The following is a 26,822-nucleotide window of genomic DNA, read 5'->3' as shown; positions in this document are numbered from 1 at the left end:
TCTATTGCGTAGCCTTAATCAAGGGGCCATCATACAGGGAAAAAACAGGATTTTTGGTTGCTTACCGTAAAATCTGTTTCTTGAAGCCTCCATTGGGGGACACAGGAACCATGGGTGTATGCTGCTGCCACTAGGAGGCTGACACTATGCAAATAAAAAAATTAGCTCCTCCTCTGCAGTGTACACCCCACCGACTGGCATTAAACTCTTCAGTTAGTGAGAAAGCAGTAGGAGAAAGAACAAGGTTGAAAAACCATAACCACAAACTTGAGAACTGTAAACGTGAGAACAGTCAGAGAACATATAACAAAAACATTGGGCGGGTGCTGTGTCCCCCAATGGAGGCTTCAAGAAACAGATTTTACGGTAAGCAACCAAAAATCCTGTTTTCTTTATCGCCTCTCATTGGGGGACACAGGAACCATGGGACGTCCCAAAGCAGTCCCAAGGGCGGGAAAACAGACTTCCATCAGGTCAGAGGACTCACCACTGCCGCCTGCAGGATCCTTCTGCCTAGGCTGGCGTCCGCCGATGCGTAGGTATGGACCTTGTAAAATTTGGCGAACGTGTGGATGGAAGACCAAGTTGCCGCTTTGCAAAGCTGTAGGGCGGAAGCCCTGTGGTGCACCGCCCAGGAGGCGCCGACTGCCCGGGTAGAGTGAGCCTTAATCCCAGGAGGGGGCACTCTGTTCTTGACCCGGTAAGCCTCCAAAATTGCCGTTCTGATCCAGCGAGCAATAGTCGCTTTAGAAGCCGGCTGGCCTCTGCGCGTGCCATCAGGAATGACGAAAAATGAATCCGTCTTCCGGAAAGAGGATGTTCTATCCAGATAAATCCTCACTGCCCTGACTAGGTCCAGCTTGTTCAACGATCGCTCCAGAGGATGAGTCGGAGCTGGACAAAAGGAAGGTAGAACGATGTCCTCGTTGAGATGGAAGGTGGAAACCACCTTAGGAAGAAAGGAAGGTGGAGGTCGGAAGACCACCTTGTCCTGGTGAATGACCAAAAACGGAGGGCGGCAAGACAGTGCCGCCAGCTCGGAAACGCGGCGAATGGACGTGATGGCCACAAGAAAGGCCACCTTCCAAGATAAAACTGATAGAGGAATCTCCCTAAGAGGTTCAAAGGGAGAAACCTTCAGAACGTCCAGTACCAGGTTTAGGTCCCATGCCTCCACAGGGGCCCTGTACGGCGGGACGGCGTGGGCTACCCCCTGAAAGAAGGTCTTAACCTGTGGCCGAGAGGCCAAGGTCTTCTGAAAGAGGATGGAAAGCGCAGAGACCTGACCCTTCAGGGAACTAAGAGCCAGGCCCGAATCCAGTCCTGCCTGAAGGAAGGCCAAAAGAGAAGGCAGGGAAAAAACCATAGGCGGCACGCGGTTGGACTCGCACCAACGGAAGTAGGCCTTCCAGGTGCGGTAGTAGATCCTGGAAGACGAAGACTTCCGAGCCTGAATCATGGTGTGAATGACCCGGTCCGAAAGGCCGGACGCTCTTAGAACCGCGGTCTCAACAGCCACGCCGTTAAACTGAGCGACCGAGAATTCGGGTGGCAGATCGGACCCTGGGACAGCAGATCGGGCCTGTCTGGAAGGCGCCAGGGAGCGTCCGCGAGAAGGTTGACGAGCTCCGCGAACCAAGCTCTCCTGGGCCAATCCGGGGCGATCAGGATGACCGGCACCCCTTCCGCTTTGATCTTCTTCAACAGTTTGGGAAGTAATGGAAGGGGTGGGAACAGATAGGGCATCTCGAACTGTGACCAAGGAATGGCCAGAGCATCGACGCCCACTGCGAGAGGATCGCGTGACCTGGAGACGAATTGTGGAACCTTCCTGTTGATCCGAGACACCGTGAGATCCACATCCGGAGTTCCCCATCGAAGACAAATCTGATGGAAGACCTCCGGATGCAGGGACCATTCCCCCGCCGCGAGACCCTCGCGGCTGAGGAAGTCGGCGGCCCAGTTTTCTACGCCGGGGATATGCACCGCGGATATCACCGGAACCGTTGCCTCTGCCCAAAGGAGGATCTTGGACACCTCGGCAAGGGCCAAGGAGCTCCGAGTCCCCCCCTGATGGTTGACATATGCCACAGCCGTGGCATTGTCCGTCTGGATCCGGACTGGAAGGCCCCTGAGAATCCTTTCCCAATGGCGGAGGGACAGAAAGATGGCCCGAATTTCGAGGACGTTGATCGGCAGCGCGGACTCCTGTAGCGACCAACGGCCCTGAACCGTCAGGTGGCGAAAAACCGCACCCCAGCCGATCAGGCTGGCATCCGTTGTCACCACCTGCCAGTGAACCGGAAGGAAGGACCTGCCCTGGGAGATGAGAGGAGACGTCAGCCACCAGTTGAGAGACCGCTTGACCCGAAAGGAGAGTCTGATCGGCCGATCCAGGGAGAAGACCGACCTGTCCCACTGAGACAGAATGGCTTGCTGAAGGGGTCGAGAATGGAATTGGGCGAAGGGAATCGCTTCCAAGGTAGCTACCATCCTCCCCAGAACCTTCATGGCCGATCGGAGGGAGGGAGGCCGAGGACCCTGGAGCAAGAGAATGTCCCGACAAAGGGTGGATCTCTTGTCCTTGGGAAGGAAGACTCTGGACTGACGAGTGTCGAAGAGCATGCCCAGAAAGATGATGCGCTGAGAAGGAATAAGGCAGGACTTCTTCCGGTTGACCAGCCATCCGAAACGGGATAAGGTGTCGAGAACAATGGACAAGCTTTCGTGGGTCTGAGCAAAGGACGGAGCCTTGATGAGGATGTCATCGAGGTATGGAAACAGAACCAAGCCTCTGACTCTCAAAATGGCCATCAGCGCCGCCATGATTTTCGTGAACACCCTTGGCGCGGTTGCGAGACCGAACGGCAGGGCGACGAACTGAAAATGATCTTGTTGCACTGCGAAGCGCAGGAAACGGTGATGTCCGGGAAATATCGGGACATGGAGGTAGGCGTCCTGGATATCTATAGAGCATAGAAATTCCTGAGCCTCCATGGAAGCAATTACTGAACGAAGGGATTCCATCCTGAAGTGTCTCAGGCGAACCCTCCTGTTCAACAATTTGAGGTCCAGAATGGGACGAACCTTGCCGTCTTTTTTCGGTACCACAAAGAGGTTCGAGTAGAAACCCGTGTACCGTTCCTTTTCTGGGACGGGAACGATTACCCCGGATTTGAGCAGAGAAGCGATGGCTGCGAAGAAGCCCGGAACCAAAGCGGGATCTTTTGGAGGACGAGATTGGAAGAAACGATCTCTGGGTCGGGAGGCGAACTCTATTTTGTATCCCGAAGACACAACTTCCCTGACCCATGCATCCTCTACTGCGGAAATCCAGACGTCTCTGAAACGGAGAAGACGGCCCCCCAACCTGGGAGTTGGGCTGGAGTCTTGCCGAGAGTCATGCGGAAGTGGATCTTCCAGTCCTGGGCCTGGACGATCTACCCTGGGAATAGCGAGGACGCCAGGACGGAGTGGGCCTGAAGGACACCGCCTTCTTCTCTTGACGTGCCTGTGGCCTCTGTTGCTGCTGGGAAAAGGAGTTTGACGCAGCGAAGCGACGAAAAGGCCGGAACGAGCGAAACTGCCGTCTAGGAGGAGGGCGACGAGGTTTAGCCTGGGGGAGAAGGGAACTTGTGCCCCCAGTGGCGTCCTTAATGATCTGGTCCAGCTGGGAACCAAAGAGACGAGAGCCCTGGAAGGGCAGACTAGTGAGGGACTTTTTGGAGGACAAGTCCGCCTGCCAGGCCTTGAGCCAAACGGTCCGGCGGATGGCAACGGCATTGCTGGAAGCCTGAGCCGCACAAGACGCGACATCCAGGGAGGCGGAAACCAGGTATTCACCAGCGTGGGAAATCTGGTTGGCAAGTTCCGCTAATTGCGCGGGAGGAGCCCCGTCCAGGATACCTCGCCGCAGATCCTTGGCCCATTTTGAGATGGATTTTGAGGCCCAAGTGGAAGCAAAGGCCGGGCATAGCGCTGCTGAAGCCGCTTCGAAGGCAGATTTTGCGAAGGATTCTATAACTCTGTCGTTAGAGTCCTTCAGAGACGCTCCGCCGGACAGTGGGAGCACCGTGTTGGTGGACAGCCTGGACACAGGTGGATCCACCGAGGGAGAGACCGTCCAATTGGCGGTAAGATCTGGTGAAAAAGGATATAACACCCCCAGGCGTTTTCCCCTCTGAAAACGTCTGGTCGGATTCTCTCTCTCTCTGGTCAGGATTTCCTCGAATTCAGGATGAGGGGCAAAAAATCTTGAAGGTGGTTTGGCCCGTCTAAACGAAACCGCCTGATCTGCGGGTTCCGTAGAGGGATCCTTAATGCCACAGGTTTGGTTTATAGCCCGAATGAGGTTCTGGACCGACTCACTCATGGTGGCGATTTGGCTAGGATCCAACTCCGACATCTCCTCTGAGGGCGCATCAGATAAAGCCTCGCCTGACTCAGGGGAGGAGGAACGGTGCGACACCAACCGCGGGGGAGGGCCGTGCGGCGAGATGGAACGCGAAGAGGACTCAGACCGACGTTCCTGTCTGGACCTTTTGTGGCTAATCAAGGAGGGCTCGGGCGGCGGTTCCTGCGACCCGCTGGCCACTGCAGGGGTCTGCAGGGGTAACCGATCCAGCGCGGACACCAGGGTTTGAGACACCCGTCTTAAATCGGCCACCGATTGTGACAGAGAAGCGGCCCAGCCTGGGATGGGGGGATCACTCTCGGGCGGAACAGCCGGGGGATCCTGGGCGGTGGGAACAATCGGGTTGCTGCAGGACTGACACAGCGGGGAGGACTGACCTGAGGGAAGTTTGCTGTTGCAGGACGAACATGCAAAGTACGTGACTAAGGCAGAAGATGAAGAGGTAGGGGGACGAGAGCGGCCCCCTTTAGAGGTAGACATTTTTAGGGACCCTGAAGATGCCAGTGGGTTAGGGGACAGTGGGCAGAGGGGGGTGTCAGTCTGCAGTGCAGCTACTCACGGACCCGGTCCTGGAAGATGTCCCACTTGTCCTCGGCGGAGAACTACCCTGAGGTGCTGATTCTGCGATGCTGAGCCACAGAAGATGCGAGTGCTGCTGCTGTGAGAAGCGGTGCACGCCGGCCGAGGGACCCACGAGGAAGGGGGTGGAGCCAGACGCAGAGGCGCCGGTGGGCAGGGCGCAGTATGTCGGGCGGGAAAGAAGCCCGCCCGCAGAACCGGAAGTGAGGAGCCGAGAAACCGGAAGTAGGCCCCGGCCTAAGCCGGGACCTAAATTAGAGACCGGCGCCGCCGGAGAAGGGAACCGCGGCGCCGGAGCAGTGCGCCGCAGAGTCTGACAAGAGCGGCAGTCTGCCAAGGCTGTCCGAACGGAACTGGCGGGGTCGCGGCGCCAGAGGTAGGCCCCGGCAGAAGCCGGGACCTAAATTAGAGGCCGGCGCCGCCGGAAAATGGCGGCGCCGGGTGTCCCCCAATGAGAATCGCGGCGCCGGAGCGTCGCCAGAGAATCGCGGTGCCGGAGCGCCGCCTGAGAATAGCGGCGCCGGAGCGCCGCTGGAGAGTGGCGGCGTCGGAGCGCCGCAGAAAGTAAGTGGCACGGCATCCTGCCAAGGACGCCGTGCAGACACAGGAACATTGTGGCCCCGAGAAGTGAGACCGCAGGGGGGAGCGGCGCGGCAGCCTGCTAGGCTGAGATTCTAAAAGGGGGACATTGTGGCTGTGCGGCCGCCAATGAAGGAGAGCTTAGGAGGAAAATGAGTTACAGCCCTTGTGGCTGTCCCTGGGATCCCTCTAAAATAAACGCCATGAGGGAGGACCGGGACATCTGGAGAAAAGATCCCGGGGAATGGAGGGGAAATACTCACCTAAACATCCCACGCCGTTACTAACCTGAGGGGAATGAGACGTCCACGGAGCTGTGATGGACGTCCTCGTCTCCTCCGACCGACAGGCTCTGGTAGGCGAGTGGGTGGGGGACGGAGCCAGGACCGGACTTCTGAGCACGCTTCTGTGCTAGGATCTTGGTCCTGGAGAGGGATCTATGAGGATACGGGGTGGCAGTACACGCCGTACTCATAGTCCGTATTGTGGGACTACAGGCGTGACTGCTCACCCTGTATCCCTCTGTAAGAAAACCTGAAAGGAAACGACGCACATTGAGGTAGATAAGGGTCTAATGAAAGACCCGTGTCCACCTCCTACTGACACTAAGCTAAACTGAAGAGTTTAATGCCAGTCGGTGGGGTGTACACTGCAGAGGAGGAGCTAATTTTTTTATTTGCATAGTGTCAGCCTCCTAGTGGCAGCAGCATACACCCATGGTTCCTGTGTCCCCCAATGAGAGGCGATAAAGAAAAATAAAAGAAAATGCCCCCCAAGAGAAAGTCAGAACAGTCTTTCTCTGTGTGATCTGGTAAGACCGATGTGACGTACCAGGTCAGACTGATTGCACAGGCGGCAGCAGCTGCGCAGGAGGAGAGCAGAGCTGTGTGTAGTATTCCCCGATGCCTGGGATAGATGCAGAGCTGTGTTTGTAATGACGCACAGCTCTGCTCTCGTAATAACAGTAGGTGCCGGCAGTGAGCTCAGCGCGACCTGTTCCATATCGTACACAGAGAAAGCCGGTTCTGACCTTCTCTGTGAGCCATTGCTCCCTCCTTCACCCTAGTTATGATTAGCGAACGTTATGCAGAGGAAAAAGTGAGATTTCCCCCAGAAATAAATCTGTAACATCCCCTTGGTTCTAGTGGAAATCATATTAGTTGCCACAAACTTTACTAGCTGATGTTTCTACACGGGAGATGAGAAAATAAAAGAACTGACATTTTATTCAGCTCTGCAGCCACTATTCCATGATGTGGCCAGTCTCACATGCTCAACCTAGTTAAAGGTCCTTCTTAAAGGGTACCATCATTTTAAGAAACTTCTGACATTGTTGTGTGTTCAGTCAGTGACCATAGATCAGCCCATTTTGAGACTACACAAAACATTATACATAGAAATCAGGCGATTACCTAAAGCGTACAGCAGTTTAGTGCTCTGTCTCCTCCAGAGCGTCTCATCATCGTGCGACATGACATCGTGGGGCTTGTGCTTATAATATTCGGTGTAATACGCCATCCTATCCAGGAAGCTATAGGCCTGGGAAAATACATACAACACAACCAGAACTAAAGGCAAAGATTTTATGTAGTCGCGATATGTAGTTCATTTATCTCCTTGTTACCTTCCGAGCCGTGGACTTGTTTGAGACGAGGGCAGTGAACAACTGGAGCAGCGGAGCCAGCTGATAGGGGAACATTGTACAAACGCTGTCTAGTAAGATCCCAAGGCCTATGGTGGTGTCCTGAAGGAAGACAAGTCAACAACAATCACCTTACCGCACACGAAAACCAAGAGGCATTATAGCGAAGGTCAGATATACACGAATACTATAAGGTACAAAAATCTTTAAAGGAGCACTCTGGTGGTAGCAATCATATGTCTAATGAGTGCAGCAAGAAACTCATCGGTTATTTCCTGCAGAATTCTGTACCGTTCCTGGGTCACAAGACCGCAGGTGTAACCCATTATGTGGAGGCGGCAGATACGTTTTCTGTGCTTCGATCTGGGCCTCAATGACTCGTTTCGCGCAAATCTGAAAGTGTGCGAATTGGTGGGTTACAAATGTGGTCACATGACGCTGGAAAGAATCGGAGCTGCGCTGAAAATGGCGACCTGTGACTATATTACTGCACCCATGTACAACAAAGGGAGAAATAGGGAAAAAAAAACACATCACTGCAGTGGTCCTTTAAAAAGGTATGCAGAACCTGCTTAAAGGGGTTGTTCACTTCTTGAACAATCCGGGCTTAAAATCCAGAGTACCTCAAATAAAAGAAGAAAAGCTTACGCTCTCCTCCCTCACTAGCGCTGGTTTAGAGAAGTCATTGCCTGAACGCTCTCCACACCAGTCACTTCTCAGACAAAACTCTTGACGTCCAGGGAGGTGCGAGTGCTGCAGCCCTGTCATGTCACTACTGGGAGACCTGGGGCCGACATCTGTGCAGGAGGCGAGTATAAGCTTTTCTTGTTGGATTTGGAAGTTAAAAAAGGGGTTATAAAAAAAAGTGGACTACTCCTTTAAAGTGTAAATGAACTTTTACAAAACTTCTGATGTGTAAGAAGATTTGCTCAGTTGGGGTGTCCAGATGCAAAGACCCATGATTGTCAAAAAGAACAGAGACAAGTTTAACCAAGCGAGTGCAGATCTCCTCAGACACTGAAGACAGACTTTCCATTGAGATCGCCTTCAGTTTCAGAGGAAAGCAGGGCTTGTCTGAGTGTGCCAGTCTTTCATCTCAGCACCTGGACTCAGACTGACTAAAACTTCTGACATATCTCTACGACGTGTCAAAAGATCTCAAAATCCTACTCTGTGATCCCAGAAGCCCATTACTCACCGTATTCCAAAAGAGATCCGAGAGGTTCGGGGCGGTCAGCACTTGACAAGCCGTATCAATAATATCCTGATGAGATGACAATATTTATTAAATGTATTAATACGAATAGGATTAGATAAGTATAGATCTATATTCCTACTTTTACCTGCTGTTTGCCCAGAGTGTGCTCTTCCATGGAAGTCAAGGTGAAACACAGCAGACTGTAGACGCACAGACATGCAGTGCTGGTGGTACACTGCAATAATAATAATGAAAAATAATTATGATCATGTCATTTAGAGAAATCCAGCTCATCATTGCATTGGATTCTTACATTATTCTCTCCACTACCAAGGGCTCGCAGCAGACTTGTCAAATACTTGAACACGTGGAGCTGGACGGCAACGCTGCCCATTTTCCGGCTGGTCGTGGCCGCTTCATCTGGACTCAAAGTGTGCCGTAGCAGAGCCCAGGCTAGGAGGATGGGAGCGTGGTGAGGAATATCCCCAAACGTTAGCAAGATGTTGTCCATGTCCTGTGGAATTGGCATTAATGGGATGTGGTTGGGTGGTGGAAAACAAGTCCGTTTCAGGGCCGATCAGGGCAAACCTCACCTTACAGAACTGCAGCTCGTTGGTAAAAGGGTGCTCGAGCTCATCCTTGAAAACATAGTCCTGCAGAGAGTCCATGTCTATTCCTTCCAACAGGATGAGAACTTCAAAATATCTGTAATATAAAAGGGAGGAATCCTAAGTTACTGAAAACAAGAGCGACTAGAGACCATGCTTTTTACATCAGCTATCTGCGGGTAAGTAATAAATGTATAGTGGATTCAGAACCCTCTAATGGGACCTGCATGTATCAAGAATGGAGCCTTGATGAACAGTGCTGCAGGTGGAGTGGTGAGTGGATGAAGTCCCAGGATATGTTATAAATGTACAAGATGCATATTCCTTGAATGTCTGACAGATGGGGCCCAAACCCTGAGACCAGCACTAATATGGGAACCAGAATTCCTCTCATCTGGCTGGATGCAGAGATGTGGAAGCTTGTTGTCCAAGCAGGTGCGCGCCCAACATGTACTAGACATATATGATACTACTTCTATGTGCTCAGTGTAAGAAATTATTTATTAACGGCATCTTCCTTTAATCTCGGCAACGTAGATAGTCGCAGGAACCGCTGACGTGCGATTACAAACACTCACCCGATTCTGTCTATTAAAGGGTCCAAGTTTTGCTCAATCAAGTGACGATTTTGTTGTCTTCGCCCAAAACCTTGTTCTTTGAACAGCTTGGCGAGTGCCAGAAGGTTGGAGGGGGAGATGGCAAAGTAGGCATAATAGAGGAAGATGATCTCCAGCAGCATTGCCTGCTCTCGTAGACACTGCGCAAACCACCGGGACACCTGACGTTCGGTCTAACAGAACAAAGCGGTGAAAAAAATAAATAAAACATAATAATAAATCAGGCCTGGTGTTTGTGGATGGCAGATGATATTTTTAAGGAAAGTCAAAAAAGGTACACAAATATAGAGAAAATGCATGAATACAGATTCCCTGATATGCACCAAGTAATGAGAATATTAACCCCTTCCCAGCCGGGCTTTCTTTTTTTCCTACCTTTCCTCTAAGGCTACTTTCACACATCAGGCTTTATGTTTCAGGCACAATCCGGCAATGTTTGGAAAAAACGGATCCGTTTTTTTATCCCATAGAGTTGTATTAGGGCCGGACTGTGCCTGATGGCCAGATGTTTCATCCGTTTTATTCCGGCTCCGTCCAAATAGTCGTTTCCGGCGGACGGAGAAAACGTCCACTGCAACTTTTTTTGTCTGGCGGAAAAAAACGCAGTGACGGAATCGGCCAAAAAACCCATGAAACGGAGGTGTGAAACAATGAATCCGGCGCTCGGATCCGATTTTCAAAGCATTTTCCATATTAATCATGCAGATTTTCCGTTCTGTTCTCTTTCTCTCTCTCTACCCCCGAAACAGGAAGTCAAAAATCCATGCGCATTAAAGAAGGACTGATCCGGCGCATCAGTTTTTCACAATTTGCGCTGGATCCTTTTTTTTTACAAATTGGCCGGATTTAGCCTGAAAACAAAAAACTGATGTGTGAAACTAGCCTAAGAGCCATAACTTTTTTATTGTTTTGTCCACATAGGCAATGAGTTGTACTTTTGAATAACAACATAATTTTATCATGTCATGTACCAGAAGGCAGTTTTGCTGTGGTGAAATAGCAAAAAAAAATAAAAGGGCTATTCTGCAATTGTTTTTTGGGACTTTTATTTACCGTATTCACTAAACAGTAAAACTGACCTGACAATATGATTCTCCGGGTCAGTACAACTACACAGATACCAAACTTGTATAGGTTTTTGCTTTAGTCAAGTAGTTAAAGAATCAGAAATTTGTAAAGTAAAAATTTGCTTCTGTCGACATTTTCTGAGACTCGTAACGTTTTACATTTTTGGTTGTGTTTATTATTGCAATGTCGGGGTGGCCAAAAAAACATAATTCTGTCATTTTGATTTCTTCTCTCATTTCGCCATTTACCGATCGGATTCATTTATTTTATAGTTTGATAGATCTGACTTAAAAAAAAAAAAAATCAAATTTTTAAAACATTTTTCCACTTTCTACTGTATCTATAAGTCCCATTAGGGGACTTGAAGCGGCGATTAGACGCTCGCTAGTTCTATACATGGCAGTGCTACAGCACTGCCATGTTTACGTAAAATCACGGTCTCCTATGAACAACAGCTACAGGCAGGTTTTGACAGGAGTACTGTCATGACAGGACAGGCAAGGGGGGCTTCGGTAGAAGAACCACTGGCGCCTCGTGAATGACAGCAGTTATTAACAGGTTAACAACCGCTGGCAGAGCTCCATGCCATCTGTGGCTGTTATAGGCAGATGATGTTTGAATACCAAAACTATCAACTGCAGGAAGAGATGCCGTCTCGGCGTGCAAGCCCGAATCAAAGTCATGGACTCAACATATGACGTAACTGTACGTCATATATCGTGAAGGGGTTAATTCCTTTCCAGCATCTGCATTATATGTAATGGATGAAGCCATAACTGGAAGATGCTGGCTTTGTTACTGGTCTTCAGACGGCGCCTCCCAACTTCTTGCGATGCTGTCCTCCTTCGTGCGATGCTGTACTCCTTCATGCAGATAATGAGTCCCTATGTCATCTACAGTCTCCCCGGCACCGTGCTCCCGCGCAGGCGTACTTCTCTGCCCTGACAAGGTACAGCAGTGCATGTGCGCCGGGGCTCTTTGACCTTTCCCGGCGCCTACGCACTGCAATACTTTGCTCTGCCCTCAACAGGGAAGATGAGTACGCCTGCGCAGGAGCGCGATGTCAGGAAGATTGTGTGGATGACGTAGGGACGCATCATCCGCACGAAGCAAGGAGAGCGGCATAGCAAGAAGAAGGGAGGCACTGGACCAAGACCGGCGACACCCCTCGGACCGGTCCGCCCCGCAGGTGAGTATAATAAAGTCTATTTCTTGTCTTGCATGTCGGGTTGCGTTATAGAATGCAATATATCAGCCCTGAAAGGTGGTGGCTGCATCTCATATTGGTCAAACCTGGTGACAGGTGCCCTTTAACCCAAACGGTAAACGCTGCTAAGTTTTCCAGCAGTTTATATAGTAAAATAAATAGTGTACTATAACTGGTCCTAAGAAAAAAAATGTTATAGCGCTTAGGAAAAAAAAGGGAGTAAAAAACTAAAAAGTGCAAAAAAATGGCAGGAAAAGATTAATATGTTGAAAGTATTAAAAAACAAAACAAAAAAACAAACTTAAAAATCTTGGTACAAGAGGTATGTCCCATGCAGATGAGGATAACTTCCTGATCGAAGTGGATCCGACCGCTGAGACCCCCCACCAATCCAGAGAATGGGGCTCCAAAGAGTGCAAACTGCCGCTCCATTCATTCTCTATGGGAGTGCCAGATGCAGACACAGCTGCGCGACTCTCCCTTTACAGTCACTGTATATTGGTGATGTGTGTTAATCAGTATACATGTAAAGCTGCCGACGTACCATGAGGCTCCCATGCGTTTCCCATGTGGGTGCTTCTTCTTTGCAGAGATCTTCAAAGTGCTTGCGGTATTTGCCCATCAAGTCCTCCCGTTGCAGCATATCCATACAGTCATTAAATTCTTTCTATGGTGGCAGGAGAGAATGGTCAGCCATGAAGATCTGTGCATGCCAGGAATAGGAGGACCGTCAGCTGTCGGTCAGTGACAGCTACACATGCATACTGGACTTGGTCAAAGAACGTGTATTTTCATTGGATAAAAAATGTTATCATGACCAAAACCATTTGGATCAGCCGATTCAAAATACTGATAGAAGATTTTGGTCGCTCCTCCATGACCAATCATTTACAGACATGCACCCGACTTTACCTTGTACGGATGCTTTTCATCCTGGAAGTAAGTCAGCAGCAGCAGGACACAGCGCAGCATACAAATTCTCTCCTCGTAGTAATAGTCCGCTATCTAAGTGATGGAAGAGCGACAGACTAGAGCCAAGAGTACTTGTAATACGGACAGGAAACCTTACCCCAACCATAAATGCGTGATCAGCACTGCAGAACACACATATGCATGGACTCTGTGCTGGGCACTGCAGGACACACGTACGCATGGCCTCTGTGCCGGGCACTGCAGGCCACACGTACGCATGGACTCTGTGCCGGGCACTGCAGGACACACGTACGCATGGACTCTGCGCCGGGCACTGCAGGACACACGTACGCATGGACTCTGCGCTGGGCACTGCAGGACACACGTACGCATGGACTCTGCGCCGGGCACTGCAGGACACACGTACGCATGGACTCTGCGCCGGGCACTGCAGGACACACGTACGCATGGACTCTGCGCCGGGCACTGCAGGACACACGTACGCATGGACTCTGCGCCGGGCACTGCAGGACACACGTACGCATGGACTCTGCGCCGGGCACTGCAGGACACACGTACGCATGGACTCTGCGCCGGGCACTGCAGGACACACGTACGCATGGACTCTGCGCCGGGCACTGCAGGACACACGTACGCATGGACTCTGCGCCGGGCACTGCAGGACACACGTACGCATGAACTTTGCGCCGGGCACTGCAGGACACACGTACGCATGGACTCTGCGCCGGGCACTGCAGGACACACGTACGCATGGACTCTGCGCCGGGCACTGCAGGACACACGTACGCATGGACTCTGCGCCGGGCACTGCAGGACACACGTACGCATGGACTCTGCGCCAGGCACTGCAGGACACACGTACGCATGGACTCTGCGCCGGGCACTGCAGGACACACGTACGCATGAACTTTGCGCCGGGCACTGCAGGACACACGTACGCATGGACTCTGCGCCGGGCACTGCAGGACACACGTACGCATGGACTCTGCGCCGGGCACTGCAGGACACACGTACGCATGGACTCTGCGCCGGGCACTGCAGGACACACGTACGCATGGACTTTGCGCCGGGCACTGCAGGACACATGTATGGCTGACTCTTGTGCCGGGAACTGCAGGACAGGGGTCCCAGGATTTCTATCCAACATCTACTTATTACAGATGGTGTAACATATGCGCAGCTCATAATCTTAATGACGGGAGAATGGATTCACACAAACCTTCAGCATTAGCGCCTGGCTCTGCCTTTCATCCTGTGGTACCAGCTAAAAAAAAAAAAAAAACAGACAGGAGCAGTGTAAATATCAGCAAGTGTGACCTGTGTATCACTTTACGATCAGGAGCGAGGGCCCACCTTAATAGAGTCTTGTGTCCCCCTGTAGTCATCCTGGAGGTAGCACTGGAGCAGCTGCACGCTCTGCTCCTCATCCAGACCCTGAGTCAATGAACATACAGGAAATATGGGTCACAGGTGTCGGGTAATACACTGGAGTCTCCCCACCTTTGCTCCATAATGTGTTCTCACCAGAAATTTACTGATTCGCTGCCCGAGATCTTTCATGGCCGGAGCCAAGCTCTTGTTAGCCTTCACCTTGTCTGCGGAGCTTGTTCTGCAAGTAGAGGGTTAAAGGAGTTGGAGAATAGTGCATCTTCGGCTTGCTGTCATGCAAATGCAGGAAAACCTCCCGCTCATTTATCCCCGATTGCTACAACTGCACCCAGTCTAGGCAATCCGAATCTAGACCTGCAGTGCAGGGCTCTGACCTGTCCCATTCTAGCCAATTGTAGATGTTTGAGCCAAGCTAGAGCAGGACTGGCTCCATTCCCTGACAGCAAGCACAGATTGCAAATGACAAGGGATGGAAAGACAAACATGTAATAGGACAGTAGGGTGGTCAGTGGAGTATGGATAAAGCCTTTATAGAAAAGGTACCTGGGCGCTTTGTAAAAAGACAATCCCTGCAGGAACCTTTCCCCGTAGCAGTCCAGCTCTGCCTTGATTTGTATCTGCAAAGTAAAGTATATTATATTATAGTTAGTATGCATTTACTTCACAGCAGCACAGAGTATTTAAAAGACTTGCCTGGGGGTTAAAGAATTAAAAAAAAAAAAAAAAAAACAATACTCCCTGTGCACTCTTGCTTACTGTGCTGCAATGATGATGTGCTGCGGTGATTGGCTGCAGCATTTGTGACTGTAAGGCCACGTTCACATGTTAGTATTTCACATCAGTATTTGGAAGCCAAAACCAGGAGTAGGTGATAAATACAGAAGTGGTGCATATGTTTCTATTAGACTTCTCCTCTGATTGTTCCACTAGTTTTGGCTTACAAATACTGATTGTAAAATACTGACCAAATTCTGAATGTGTGAACATGCACTAAGGCACGTCAGGACTGCAACCAAACAAATAAAGATCATTAAGGACCCCCAGCGTTGTGTTCAACACTTTCCTGCTGCAGACAATAATTATGCTTACGTTTTTTTTGCTCCTCTTCTTCCAAGAGTCAGAACTTATTTTTCTATAGCGGTTCGAGGGGCTCGCTTTGTGGGGGACGAGTTGTCGTTTTGAATACCCTATTTATTTTAACATATACAGTAATTTACGGAAAATGGGAAAAATATTTAGGTGAAATGGTAAAAAAAAAAATCAATAAAAAAAAAAATACTACAGTTACACCAGTGTTTTATGAGCTTTGATTTAACAACGTTCATTTGTGCAGAAAATTGACAACCGTATCAAACTTGTATTGTTTTATATGCAGTATATTTTTCAGTGGTTAAAAAAAAAATGGCTAAAAATAAATAAAAAAAAGTTTGTGTCTTCATTTCTTGAGACTCATTTTTCTTGTCGCTTGATGCATTTGAGGTTTTTTTAATGAGCTGTAGCTTTTGTTGGCACCATTTCGGGGTACATACGATGTTTAGATTGCTTTGTATCGCACTTTTTAGGGGAGCTGCGGTTACCACAAAAAAAGGCAATTGTGGCGTTATTTTTTTGTATCATGAGTGACTATTATTAGTGGCATGTGCTGGCTGTATCACACAGCAGTCACTCGTAAAGTATGGAGCTCCTGAGCCCACTCCTGCACCCAACATGTGCTGTACATGCAAGGAGGATGTCGGGAAGGGGTTAACAGAGGAGTATTGGTAATTTTATCATGTTTCCTGCTGTTATGATACATTTCCTTAAAGGAGATGGATTTGTGGTGTACAGATGTGAGTCCAGGAAGCTTATTAGGGGGCACAGAATTAAGGTAAGAAGCGAATAAGTGTTACAGCTGGTCAGTCGAGTCCTCCCCGCAGCGGTGACGTCACTGGAGCTACTTACCGGATCTCTCATAGCAGAACGACCAAGAAGAATTGTCCACAGCTCCCGGCTGCTCCTGAAAGAAGAAGGAAAAGTCTAGTAAACTCTCCGTCCTTCATGGCACGAAGAACATGGATGTAAAGCAATCTAATGCAAAACGCTACCAAACTGCATCATCCCTTTAAGACGAAAACACATGCAGGTGAAACCAGCAGATGCCCTGATCGCTGCCGTCAACCCCTGCAAGCACTGACAGCAGCGTTTAAGGCACGCGGTCCAGGGAGACCCGATGTTCCACCTGCCCGTCACAAGACACGCTCTCTATGGAGAGGGGACACGCTCCTTGACCAGTGCTCTCTGGGGAGGGGGCACACGCTTCCTGACCGGCGCTCTCTATGGAGGGGGACATGCTTCATGACTGGTGCTCTCTATGGAGGGGGGGACACTATCCCTGACTGGCGTTCTCTAAGGATGGGGGACACGCTACCTCACCGGCACCCTCTATGGAGTGGGGACAAGCTCCCTGACCGGCGCTCTCTAGAGAAGGGGGGCAAGCTCCCTGACCGGTGCTCTCTACAGAGGGGGGACGCGCTGCCTGACAGGCGCTCTATATGGGGGTGGGGGGCAAACTCTCTGCCGGGTGTTCTCTATGGAGGGAGGAAATGCTCCCTGACTGGCGCTCTCTGGAGAAGGGGGGGCAAGCTCCCTGACCGATGCTCTCTACAGAGGGGGTACATGCTCCCTGAATGGCGCTCTATATGGGGGGGACAAACTCTTTGCCGGGTGTTCTCTATGGAGGGAGGAAACGCTCCCTGACCGGCGCTCTCTAGAGAAGGGGAGACACGCTCCCTGACCGGTGCTCTTTAAGGAGGGGGGACAAGCTCCCTGACCGGCGCTCTATATGGGGGGGGGGGGGGGGAGGGGGAACGATCTCTGCCGGGTGCTCTCTGTGGAGGGGGGACATGTTCCCTGACCAGCACTCCCTATGGAGGGGGGGGGGGGGCACATTCCCTGACCGTCACCCTCTATGGAAGGGGGACACGTATTCTGCTGGGCTCTCTCTCTGGAGGGGGGGGGGACATGTACTCTGCCGGGCTCTCTCTCTGGAGGGGACTGGCACTGTCTATGGAGGGGGGGCACGTTCCCTGACCGCCGCTGTTTATGGAGGGGGGGCACGCTCCCTGACCAGCGCTCTATGGAGGAGGGACACGCTCTGCCGGGGGCAGCTCTCAGCCAGGCGCTCTCTGTGGAGGGAGGACACGCTCTCAGCCAGGCGCTCTCTGTGGAGGGGGGGCACGCTCTCAGCCAGGCGCTCTCTGTGGAGGGGGGGGGGCACGCTCTCAGCCAGGCGCTCTCTGTGGAGGGGGGACACGCTCTCAGCCAGGCGCTCTCTGTGGAAGGGGGACACGCTCTCAGCCAGGCGCTCTCTGTGGAGGGGGGGCACGCTCTCAGCCAGATGCCGCTCTCTGTGGAGGGAGGACACGCTGTGCCAGGCGCTCTCTGTGGAGAGGGGACACTCTCTGTGCCAGGCGCTCTCTGTGGAGGGGGGACACGCTCTGTGCCAGGCGCTCTCTGTGAAGGGGGGACACGCTCTGTGCCAGGCGCTCTCTGTGGAGGGGGGACACGCTCTGTGCCAGGCGCTCTCTGTGGAGGGGGGACACGCTCTGTGCCAGGCGCTCTCTGTGGAGGGGGGACACGCTCTGTGCCAGGCGCTCTCTGTGGAGGGGGGACACGCTCTGTGCCAGGCGCTCTCTGTGGAGGGGGGACACGCTCTGTGCCAGGCGCTCTCTGTGGAGGGGGGACACGCTCTGTGCCAGGCGCTCTCTGTGGAGGGGGGACACGCTCTGTGCCAGGCGCTCTCTGTGGAGGGGGGACACGCTCTGTGCCAGGCGCTCTCTGTGGAGGGGGGACACGCTCTGTGCCAGGCGCTCTCTGTGGAGGGGGGACACGCTCTGTGCCAGGCGCTCTCTGTGAAGGGGGGACACGCTCTGTGCCAGGCGCTCTCTGTGGAGGGGGGCACGCTCTCAGCCAGGCGCTCTCTGTGGAGGGGGGCACGCTCTCAGCCAGGCGCTCTCTGTGGAGGGGGGACACGCTCTCAGCCAGGCGCTCTCTGTGGAGGGGGGACACGCTCTGTGCCAGGCGCTCTCTGTGGAGGGGGGCACGCTCCTGTGGAGGGGGGCACGCTCTCAGCCAGGCGCTCTCTGTGGAGGGGGGACACGCTCTGTGCCAGGCGCTCTCTGAGGAGGGGGGACACGCTCTGTGCCAGGCGCTCTCTGTGGAGGGGGGACACGCTCTCAGCCAGGCGCTCTCTGTGGAGGGGGGGGACACGCTCTGTGCCAGGCGCTCTCTGTGGAGGGGGGACACGCTCTGTGCCAGGCGCTCTCTGTGGAGGGGGGACACGCTCTGTGCCAGGCGCTCTCTGTGGAGGGGGGACACGCTCTGTGCCAGGCGCTCTCTGTGGAGGGGGGACACGCTCTGTGCCAGGCGCTCTCTGTGGAGGGGGGACACGCTCTGTGCCAGGCGCTCTCTGTGGAGGGGGGACACGCTCTGTGCCAGGCGCTCTCTGTGGAGGGGGGACACGCTCTGTGTCAGGCGCTCTCTGTGGAGGGGGGGACACGCTCTGTGTCAGGCGCTCTCTGTGGAGGGGGGGACACGCTCTGTGTCAGGCGCTCTCTGTGGAGGGGGGGACACGCTCTGTGTCAGGCGCTCTCTGTGGAGGGGGGACACGCTCTGTGTCAGGCGCTCTCTGTGGAGGGGGGACACGCTCTGTGCCAGGCGCTCTCTGTGCAGGGGGGACACGCTCTGTGTCAGGCGCTCTCTGTGGAGGGGGGGGGGGGACACGCTCTGTGTCAGGCGCTCTCTGTGGAGGGGGGACACGCTCTGTGCCAGGCGCTCTCTGTGGAGGGGGGACACGCTCTGTGCCAGGCGCTCTCTGTGGAGGGGGGACACGCTCTGTGCCAGGCGCTCTCTGTGGAGGGGGGACACGCTCTGTGCCAGGCGCTCTCTGTGGAGGGGGGACACGCTCTGTGCCAGGCGCTCTCTGTGGAGGGGGGACACGCTCTGTGCCAGGCGCTCTCTGTGGAGGGGGGACACGCTCTGTGCCAGGCGCTCTCTGTGGAGGGGGGACACGCTCTGTGCCAGGCGCTCTCTGTGGAGGGGGGACACGCTCTGTGCCAGGCGCTCTCTGTGGAGGGGGGACACGCTCTGTGCCAGGCGCTCTCTGTGGAGGGGGGACACGCTCTGTGCCAGGCGCTCTCTGTGGAGGGGGGACACGCTCTGTGCCAGGCGCTCTCTGTGGAGGGGGGACACGCTCTGTGCCAGGCGCTCTCTGTGGAGGGGGGACACGCTCTGTGCCAGGCGCTCTCTGTGGAGGGGGGACACGCTCTGTGCCAGGCGCTCTCTGTGGAGGGGGGACACGCTCTGTGCCAGGCGCTCTCTGTGGAGGGGGGACACGCTCTGTGCCAGGCGCTCTCTGTGGAGGGGGGACACGCTCTGTGCCAGGCGCTCTCTGTGGAGGGGGGACACGCTCTGTGCCAGGCGCTCTCTGTGGAGGGGGGACACGCTCTGTGCCAGGCGCTCTCTGTGGAGGGGGGACACGCTCTGTGCCAGGCGCTCTCTGTGGAGGGGGGACACGCTCTGTGCCAGGCGCTCTCTGTGGAGGGGGGACACGCTCTGTGCCAGGCGCTCTCTGTGGAGGGGGGACACGCTCTGTGCCAGGCGCTCTCTGTGGAGGGGGGACACGCTCTGTGCCAGGCGCTCTCTGTGGAGGGGGGACACGCTCTGTGCCAGGCGCTCTCTGTGGAGGGGGGACACGCTCTGTGCCAGGCGCTCTCTGTGGAGGGGGGACACGCTCTGTGCCAGGCGCTCTCTGTGGAGGGGGGACACGCTCTGTGCCAGGCGCTCTCTGTGGAGGGGGGACACGCTCTGTGCCAGGCGCTCTCTGTGGAGGGGGGACACGCTCTGTGCCAGGCGCTCTCTGTGGAGGGGGGACACGCTCTGTGCCAGGCGCTCTCTGTGGAGGGGGGACACGCTCTGTGCCAGGCGCTCTCTGTGGAGGGGGGACACGCTCTGTGCCAGGCGCTCTCTGTGGAGGGGGGGCACGCTCTGTGCCAGGCGCTCTCTGTGGAGGGGGGGCACGCTCTGTGCCAGGCGCTCTCTGTGGAGGGGGGGCACGCTCTGTGCCAGGCGCTCTCTGTGGAGGGGGGGCACGCTCTGTGCCAGGCGCTCTCTGTGGAGGGGGGACACGCTCTGTGCCAGGCGCTCTCTGTGGAGGGGGGACACGCTCTGTGCCAGGCGCTCTCTGTGGAGGGGGGACACGCTCTGTGCCAGGCGCTCTCTGTGGAGGGGGGACACGCTCTGTGCCAGGCGCTCTCTGTGGAGGGGGGACACGCTCTGTGCCAGGCGCTCTCTGTGGAGGGGGGACACGCTCTCTACCAGGCGCTCTCTGTGGAGGGGGGCACACTCTGTGCCAGGCGCTCTCTGTGAAGGGGGGACACGCTCTGTACCAGGCGCTCTCTGTGGAGGGGGGACACGCTCTGTGCCAGGCGCTCTCTGTGGAGGGGGGACACGCTCTGTGCCAGGCGCTCTCTGTGGAGGGGGGACACGCTCTCTACCAGGCGCTCTCTGTGGAGGGGGGACACGCTCTCTACCAGGCGCTCTCTGTGGAGGGGGGACACGCTCTGTGCCAGGCGCTCTCTGTGGAGGGGGGACACGCTCTGTGCCAGGCGCTCTCTGTGGAGGGGGGACACGCTCTGTGCCAGGCGCTCTCTGTGGAGGGGGGACACGCTCTGTGCCAGGCGCTCTCTGTGGAGGGGGGACACGCTCTGTGCCAGGCGCTCTCTGTGGAGGGGGGACACGCTCTGTGCCAGGCGCTCTCTGTGGAGGGGGGACACGCTCTGTGCCAGGCGCTCTCTGTGGAGGGGGGACACGCTCTGTGCCAGGCGCTCTCTGTGGAGGGGGGACACGCTCTGTGCCAGGCGCTCTCTGTGGAGGGGGGACACGCTCTGTGCCAGGCGCTCTCTGTGGAGGGGGGACACGCTCTGTGCCAGGCGCTCTCTGTGGAGGGGGGACACGCTCTGTGCCAGGCGCTCTCTGTGGAGGGGGGACACGCTCTGTGCCAGGCGCTCTCTGTGGAGGGGGGACACGCTCTGTGCCAGGCGCTCTCTGTGGAGGGGGGACACGCTCTGTGCCAGGCGCTCTCTGTGGAGGGGGGACACGCTCTGTGCCAGGCGCTCTCTGTGGAGGGGGGACACGCTCTGTGCCAGGCGCTCTCTGTGGAGGGGGGACACGCTCTGTGCCAGGCGCTCTCTGTGGAGGGGGGACACGCTCTGTGCCAGGCGCTCTCTGTGGAGGGGGGACACGCTCTGTGCCAGGCGCTCTCTGTGGAGGGGGGACACGCTCTGTGCCAGGCGCTCTCTGTGGAGGGGGGACACGCTCTGTGCCAGGCGCTCTCTGTGGAGGGGGGACACGCTCTGTGCCAGGCGCTCTCTGTGGAGGGGGGACACGCTCTGTGCCAGGCGCTCTCTGTGGAGGGGGGACACGCTCTGTGCCAGGCGCTCTCTGTGGAGGGGGGACACGCTCTGTGCCAGGCGCTCTCTGTGGAGGGGGGACACGCTCTGTGCCAGGCGCTCTCTGTGGAGGGGGGACACGCTCTGTGCCAGGCGCTCTCTGTGGAGGGGGGACACGCTCTGTGCCAGGCGCTCTCTGTGGAGGGGGGGCACGCTCTGTGCCAGGCGCTCTCTGTGGAGGGGGGACACGCTCTGTGCCAGGCGCTCTCTGTGGAGGGGGGACACGCTCTGTGCCAGGCGCTCTCTGTGGAGGGGGGACACGCTCTGTGCCAGGCGCTCTCTGTGGAGGGGGGACACGCTCTGTGCCAGGCGCTCTCTGTGGAGGGGGGACACGCTCTGTGCCAGGCGCTCTCTGTGGAGGGGGGACACGCTCTGTGCCAGGCGCTCTCTGTGGAGGGGGGACACGCTCTGTGCCAGGCGCTCTCTGTGGAGGGGGGACACGCTCTGTCCCAGGCGCTCTCTGTGGAGGGGGGACACGCTCTGTACCAGGCGCTCTCTGTGGAGGGGGGACACGCTCTGTACCAGGCGCTCTCTGTGGAGGGGGGACACGCTCTGTACCAGGCGCTCTCTGTGGAGGGGGGACACGCTCTGTGCCAGGCGCTCTCTGTGGAGGGGGGACACGCTCTGTGCCAGGCGCTCTCTGTGGAGGGGGGACACGCTCTGTGCCAGGCGCTCTCTGTGGAGGGGGGACACGCTCTGTGCCAGGCGCTCTCTGTGGAGGGGGGACACGCTCTGTGCCAGGCGCTCTCTGTGGAGGGGGGACACGCTCTGTGCCAGGCGCTCTCTGTGGAGGGGGGACACGCTCTGTGCCAGGCGCTCTCTGTGGAGGGGGGACACGCTCTGTGCCAGGCGCTCTCTGTGGAGGGGGGACACGCTCTGTGCCAGGCGCTCTCTGTGGAGGGGGGACACGCTCTGTGCCAGGCGCTCTCTGTGGAGGGGGGACACGCTCTGTGCCAGGCGCTCTCTGTGGAGGGGGGACACGCTCTGTGCCAGGCGCTCTCTGTGGAGGGGGGACACGCTCTGTGCCAGGCGCTCTCTGTGGAGGGGGGACACGCTCTGTGCCAGGCGCTCTCTGTGGAGGGGGGACACGCTCTGTGCCAGGCGCTCTCTGTGGAGGGGGGACACGCTCTGTGCCAGGCGCTCTCTGTGGAGGGGGGACACGCTCTGTGCCAGGCGCTCTCTGTGGAGGGGGGACACGCTCTGTGCCAGGCGCTCTCTGTGGAGGGGGGACACGCTCTGTGCCAGGCGCTCTCTGTGGAGGGGGGACACGCTCTGTGCCAGGCGCTCTCTGTGGAGGGGGGACACGCTCTGTGCCAGGCGCTCTCTGTGGAGGGGGGACACGCTCTGTGCCAGGCGCTCTCTGTGGAGGGGGGACACGCTCTGTGCCAGGCGCTCTCTGTGGAGGGGGGACACGCTCTGTGCCAGGCGCTCTCTGTGGAGGGGGGACACGCTCTGTGCCAGGCGCTCTCTGTGGAGGGGGGACACGCTCTGTGCCAGGCGCTCTCTGTGGAGGGGGGACACGCTCTGTGCCAGGCGCTCTCTGTGGAGGGGGGACACGCTCTGTGCCAGGCGCTCTCTGTGGAGGGGGGACACGCTCTGTGCCAGGCGCTCTCTGTGGAGGGGGGACACGCTCTGTGCCAGGCGCTCTCTGTGGAGGGGGGACACGCTCTGTGCCAGGCGCTCTCTGTGGAGGGGGGACACGCTCTGTGCCAGGCGCTCTCTGTGGAGGGGGGACACGCTCCCAGACCGGCGCTCTCCCTTATATAACATAAATCATTATGGACGGCTCAACTGCTGAGCATGCTGGGACTTGCAGTCCGCACACAGCCTAGTGAGGGTTTCCACTATCTCGCAGCACCGGGGGCAGCAGCTGACATTTCTCACGGCTCTATCTCCCGCCTTTTCCCATTTAAACGTCACTTGCTGCTGTCAGCCACCTCCCAGCTTCCGGTGGCCCCCGGTTCTCTACTGCCCGTTTTTTTACCTCTCGTCCAGGCCCCCGGCAGCCGCCATCTTCACTTTCCAACCCCCCCACCCGTTGCACACGTGACGAGACCCCAGCGCGGCCCGTACGTCACGTGACCGCCCACTCTAACGAAAGGGGGGAGAAAAAAACCTCCTCAGTATGGGCGGAAGTGGGTACTGCTCCGTTACGTCACTTCCTGTCAGGTGATAGGGCTACGACCCGGCACTGTCCGTGGTCAAGGCGCCAACGCATGCGCCATGCGGTGGTTCCTGTCTTCCTCGGTCACTTAGTGCTGCAGCTCCAGGCGGCACCGGACATCACCGGAGCTGCTCGGAGAACCCTCACCGGCCGCCTCACTGCTAACGACGAACAGCGACAGTGGAACTTTTTGTTTTAAAGATACTTTTATTTTTACGAAGTTGCAATTTCTCAGCTTTTTTGCTGGCTAAAAAATGCTTAATATTCCTTTTTCTAACATCTAAATTACATATAGCTCCTGAATCATTAAAGGGGTATTCCCATCTCCAAAATCCTAGCCACATACCTCCAATTCGAAATGTAGTATAGTTCTTCTGATTCACTATGTTGCTTACCCCATGTGCAGGGCATTGCTAGATTTGGTATCCATGACCATTACAGCTAACTCACTATATGCGTGGTCGTAACCATGGATACCTAAGGACCTGCAATGCCCTGCATATGGGGTAAGCAACAACGAATCAGAAGAACTATACTGCATTTCTAAGTGGAGGTATTTACTAATATTATGGGAATACCTATGGAATAAATGGTGTTATAATAAGTGGTTTTGACAATCATTTCCAGTTTTGCTCCTCTCAGCGCCTCCATATACAGCCGCATCCCATATACAGCCCCTCTATATACGGCCCATCCAACAGAACATCACTCCTCTCAACCCCTCCATATACACCCCGATCCCACAGAACATCACTCAGCCCCTCTAGCTACAGACCCATCCCATAGAATATCACTCCTCTCAACCCCTCCATATACACCCCGATCCCACAGAACATCACTCCTCAGCCCCTCTAGCTGCAGACCCATCCCATAGAATATCACTCCTCTCAACCCCTCCATATACACCCCGATCCCACAGAACATCACTCCTCAGCCCCTCTAGCTGCAGACCCATCCCATAGAATATCACTCCTCTCAACCCCTCCATATACACCCCGATCCCACAGAACATCACTCCTCAGCCCCTCTAGCTACAGACCCATCCCATAGAATATCACTCCTCTCAACCCCTCCATATACACCCCGATCCCACAGAACATCACTCAGCCCCTCTAGCTACAGACCCATCCCATAGAATATCACTCCTCTCAGCCCCTCCATATACACCCCGATCCCACAGAACATCACTCCTCAGCCCCTCTAGCTGCAGACCCATCCCATAGAATATCACTCCTCTCAGCCCCTCTGTATACAGCTCCATCTTACAGAACAGAACTACTCTTAGTACCTCTAGCTACAGCCCCATCCCACAGGAACATAGAATAATAGAATTGGAAGGGACCTCCATGGTCATCGTGTCCAGCACCCTGCTCAATGCAGGATTCACTAAAACATCTCAGACAGATGTCTGTCCAGCCTCTGAAGACTTCCATTGAAGGAGAACTCACCGCCTTCATCACCAGCCTGTTCAATCATCGATCACCATCATTGTATAAAAGTTTTATTAATATCTGATCTGTATCATCTCCCTTTAAGTTTCATTCCATTGCTTCTCGTGTTTTTGTGAGCAGGTTGCGGAATGCAGTAACGGACAGGAAGCAGAACAAGGGTTAATGTATTTACTCTTAAGGCTTCTTTTACACTTCCGTTTTTTACAGTCAGTCACAATCCGTCAAAATGTTGAAAAGATGGATCCTGTGCAGATTGTAAAAAACGAATGCACTGGATCTGTTTTTTTAAGGATCCGTAGCAAGCTATCTGTAGCATCGCTTGGAAAACTGATTGACAGGTTGGTCACACTTGTCAAACATAGTGTTTGACAAGTGTGGCCAACTTTTTACTATTGATGCTGCCTGTGCAGCATCAATAGTAAAAAGATATAATATTAAAAATAATTAAAAAAAAAAATCTTGATATTCTCACCTTTCGGCGTCCCCCGCAGCATTCCCGATGCTCCCGTTTTCAGTAATGCCTTGCTGGACAATGACCTATGATGATGTAGCGGTCTCGCGAGAGAGAGTAAAAAGAGAGAGAGTGAGAGTTTCCCTGACTGGAAATTCTTCCACGCACGCTTAGTTTCAAAAGACGGGACCCGTCGCTGGATTCCTGCTTTTGACAGTCAGCGACGGATCCTTTGTCCATAGGCATCCATTATAGCCAACGACGGGCTGCGCAGGATCCGTCGCTGCTCGATTTTCCGACATGCACAAAAAACGTTTCTATGTTCGTTTTCTCCGCCCGCAATTTTACGACGGATCCAGTGCACGATGGATGAAACGTGAGGCAATCCGTCGCTAATACAAGTCTATGGGAAAAAAACGGATCCAGCAGAAGCATTTGCTGGATCCGTTTTTTTTTCACAAAACGACGCATTGTGATGGAAAAAAGAAAGACAGCAGTGTGAAAGAGGCCTTACAGGTATATACTCCACGCAGGGAGGAAGGTGGAGAAACAGGGGTATTAGAGATAAAGGATATGCAGTTTGGGGAAAATGCAAGATACAACAATAATAACAGTTCTCAAGGTGTGACTTATCCGGTCTGACGACGTCCAGCATTCAATGTCCACAGGATAGGGGATGGCAATGTGTTGTATGTTATATATTTTTTAATATGATTTCAACACTCCAATTAATACGATTGATAGAGATATTGATTGGTTTTGTTATATATATTTATATAGATTGAAAAAATTGGAACAGCACAATGCTCACCGGTGGGTGCCTGGCCTCCTGGGTAGAATGGTCCACTTATCTACCCAAATTGTATATGTATTGTTTCTCAAGGCTTGAGAAAGGCTCAGTGTGAGCCGAAACGTCGCCCAGAGATGTGGGTTTGAATAAACTACACACTTTTTTCACCTAGAAATGATTTGGAGTGCTGCCTTCTTTTTTCTACCTGGTATATATTTATATATGAATTTTCAATGGAGTCCACA

General features: G+C 54.5%; 1 protein-coding gene across 2 annotated transcripts in view; it reads right to left on the bottom strand.

The window, feature by feature from the left end:
• Positions 1-23,839, bottom strand: part of NUP188 (nucleoporin 188) — a 59,316-nt gene extending 35,477 nt beyond the window's left edge. For both annotated transcript variants that reach the window (XM_069748171.1, XM_069748172.1), the window contains exons 1-15: positions 23,706-23,839; positions 16,176-16,230; positions 14,778-14,851; positions 14,370-14,454; positions 14,199-14,279; positions 14,065-14,109; positions 12,825-12,917; positions 12,457-12,579; positions 9,599-9,810; positions 9,006-9,117; positions 8,726-8,926; positions 8,558-8,647; positions 8,413-8,478; positions 7,197-7,316; positions 6,985-7,111 (exon numbers count right to left, since the gene is read on the bottom strand). In XM_069748171.1, the coding sequence (XP_069604272.1) occupies positions 6,985-7,111; positions 7,197-7,316; positions 8,413-8,478; positions 8,558-8,647; positions 8,726-8,926; positions 9,006-9,117; positions 9,599-9,810; positions 12,457-12,579; positions 12,825-12,917; positions 14,065-14,109; positions 14,199-14,279; positions 14,370-14,454; positions 14,778-14,851; positions 16,176-16,230; positions 23,706-23,734 (1,513 nt within the window). In that variant the 5' untranslated portion in view covers positions 23,735-23,839. The remainder of the gene's footprint in view (positions 1-6,984; positions 7,112-7,196; positions 7,317-8,412; positions 8,479-8,557; positions 8,648-8,725; positions 8,927-9,005; positions 9,118-9,598; positions 9,811-12,456; positions 12,580-12,824; positions 12,918-14,064; positions 14,110-14,198; positions 14,280-14,369; positions 14,455-14,777; positions 14,852-16,175; positions 16,231-23,705) is intronic.
• Positions 23,840-26,822: the final 2,983 nt, after the last annotated feature.

This window comes from Ranitomeya imitator, chromosome 2 (genome assembly GCF_032444005.1).
Source record: "Ranitomeya imitator isolate aRanImi1 chromosome 2, aRanImi1.pri, whole genome shotgun sequence".
Classification (NCBI taxonomy): domain Eukaryota; kingdom Metazoa; phylum Chordata; class Amphibia; order Anura; family Dendrobatidae; genus Ranitomeya; species Ranitomeya imitator.
Note: the sequence above shows the minus strand (reverse complement) of the source record. Positions and strands in the feature narration are given on the sequence as shown.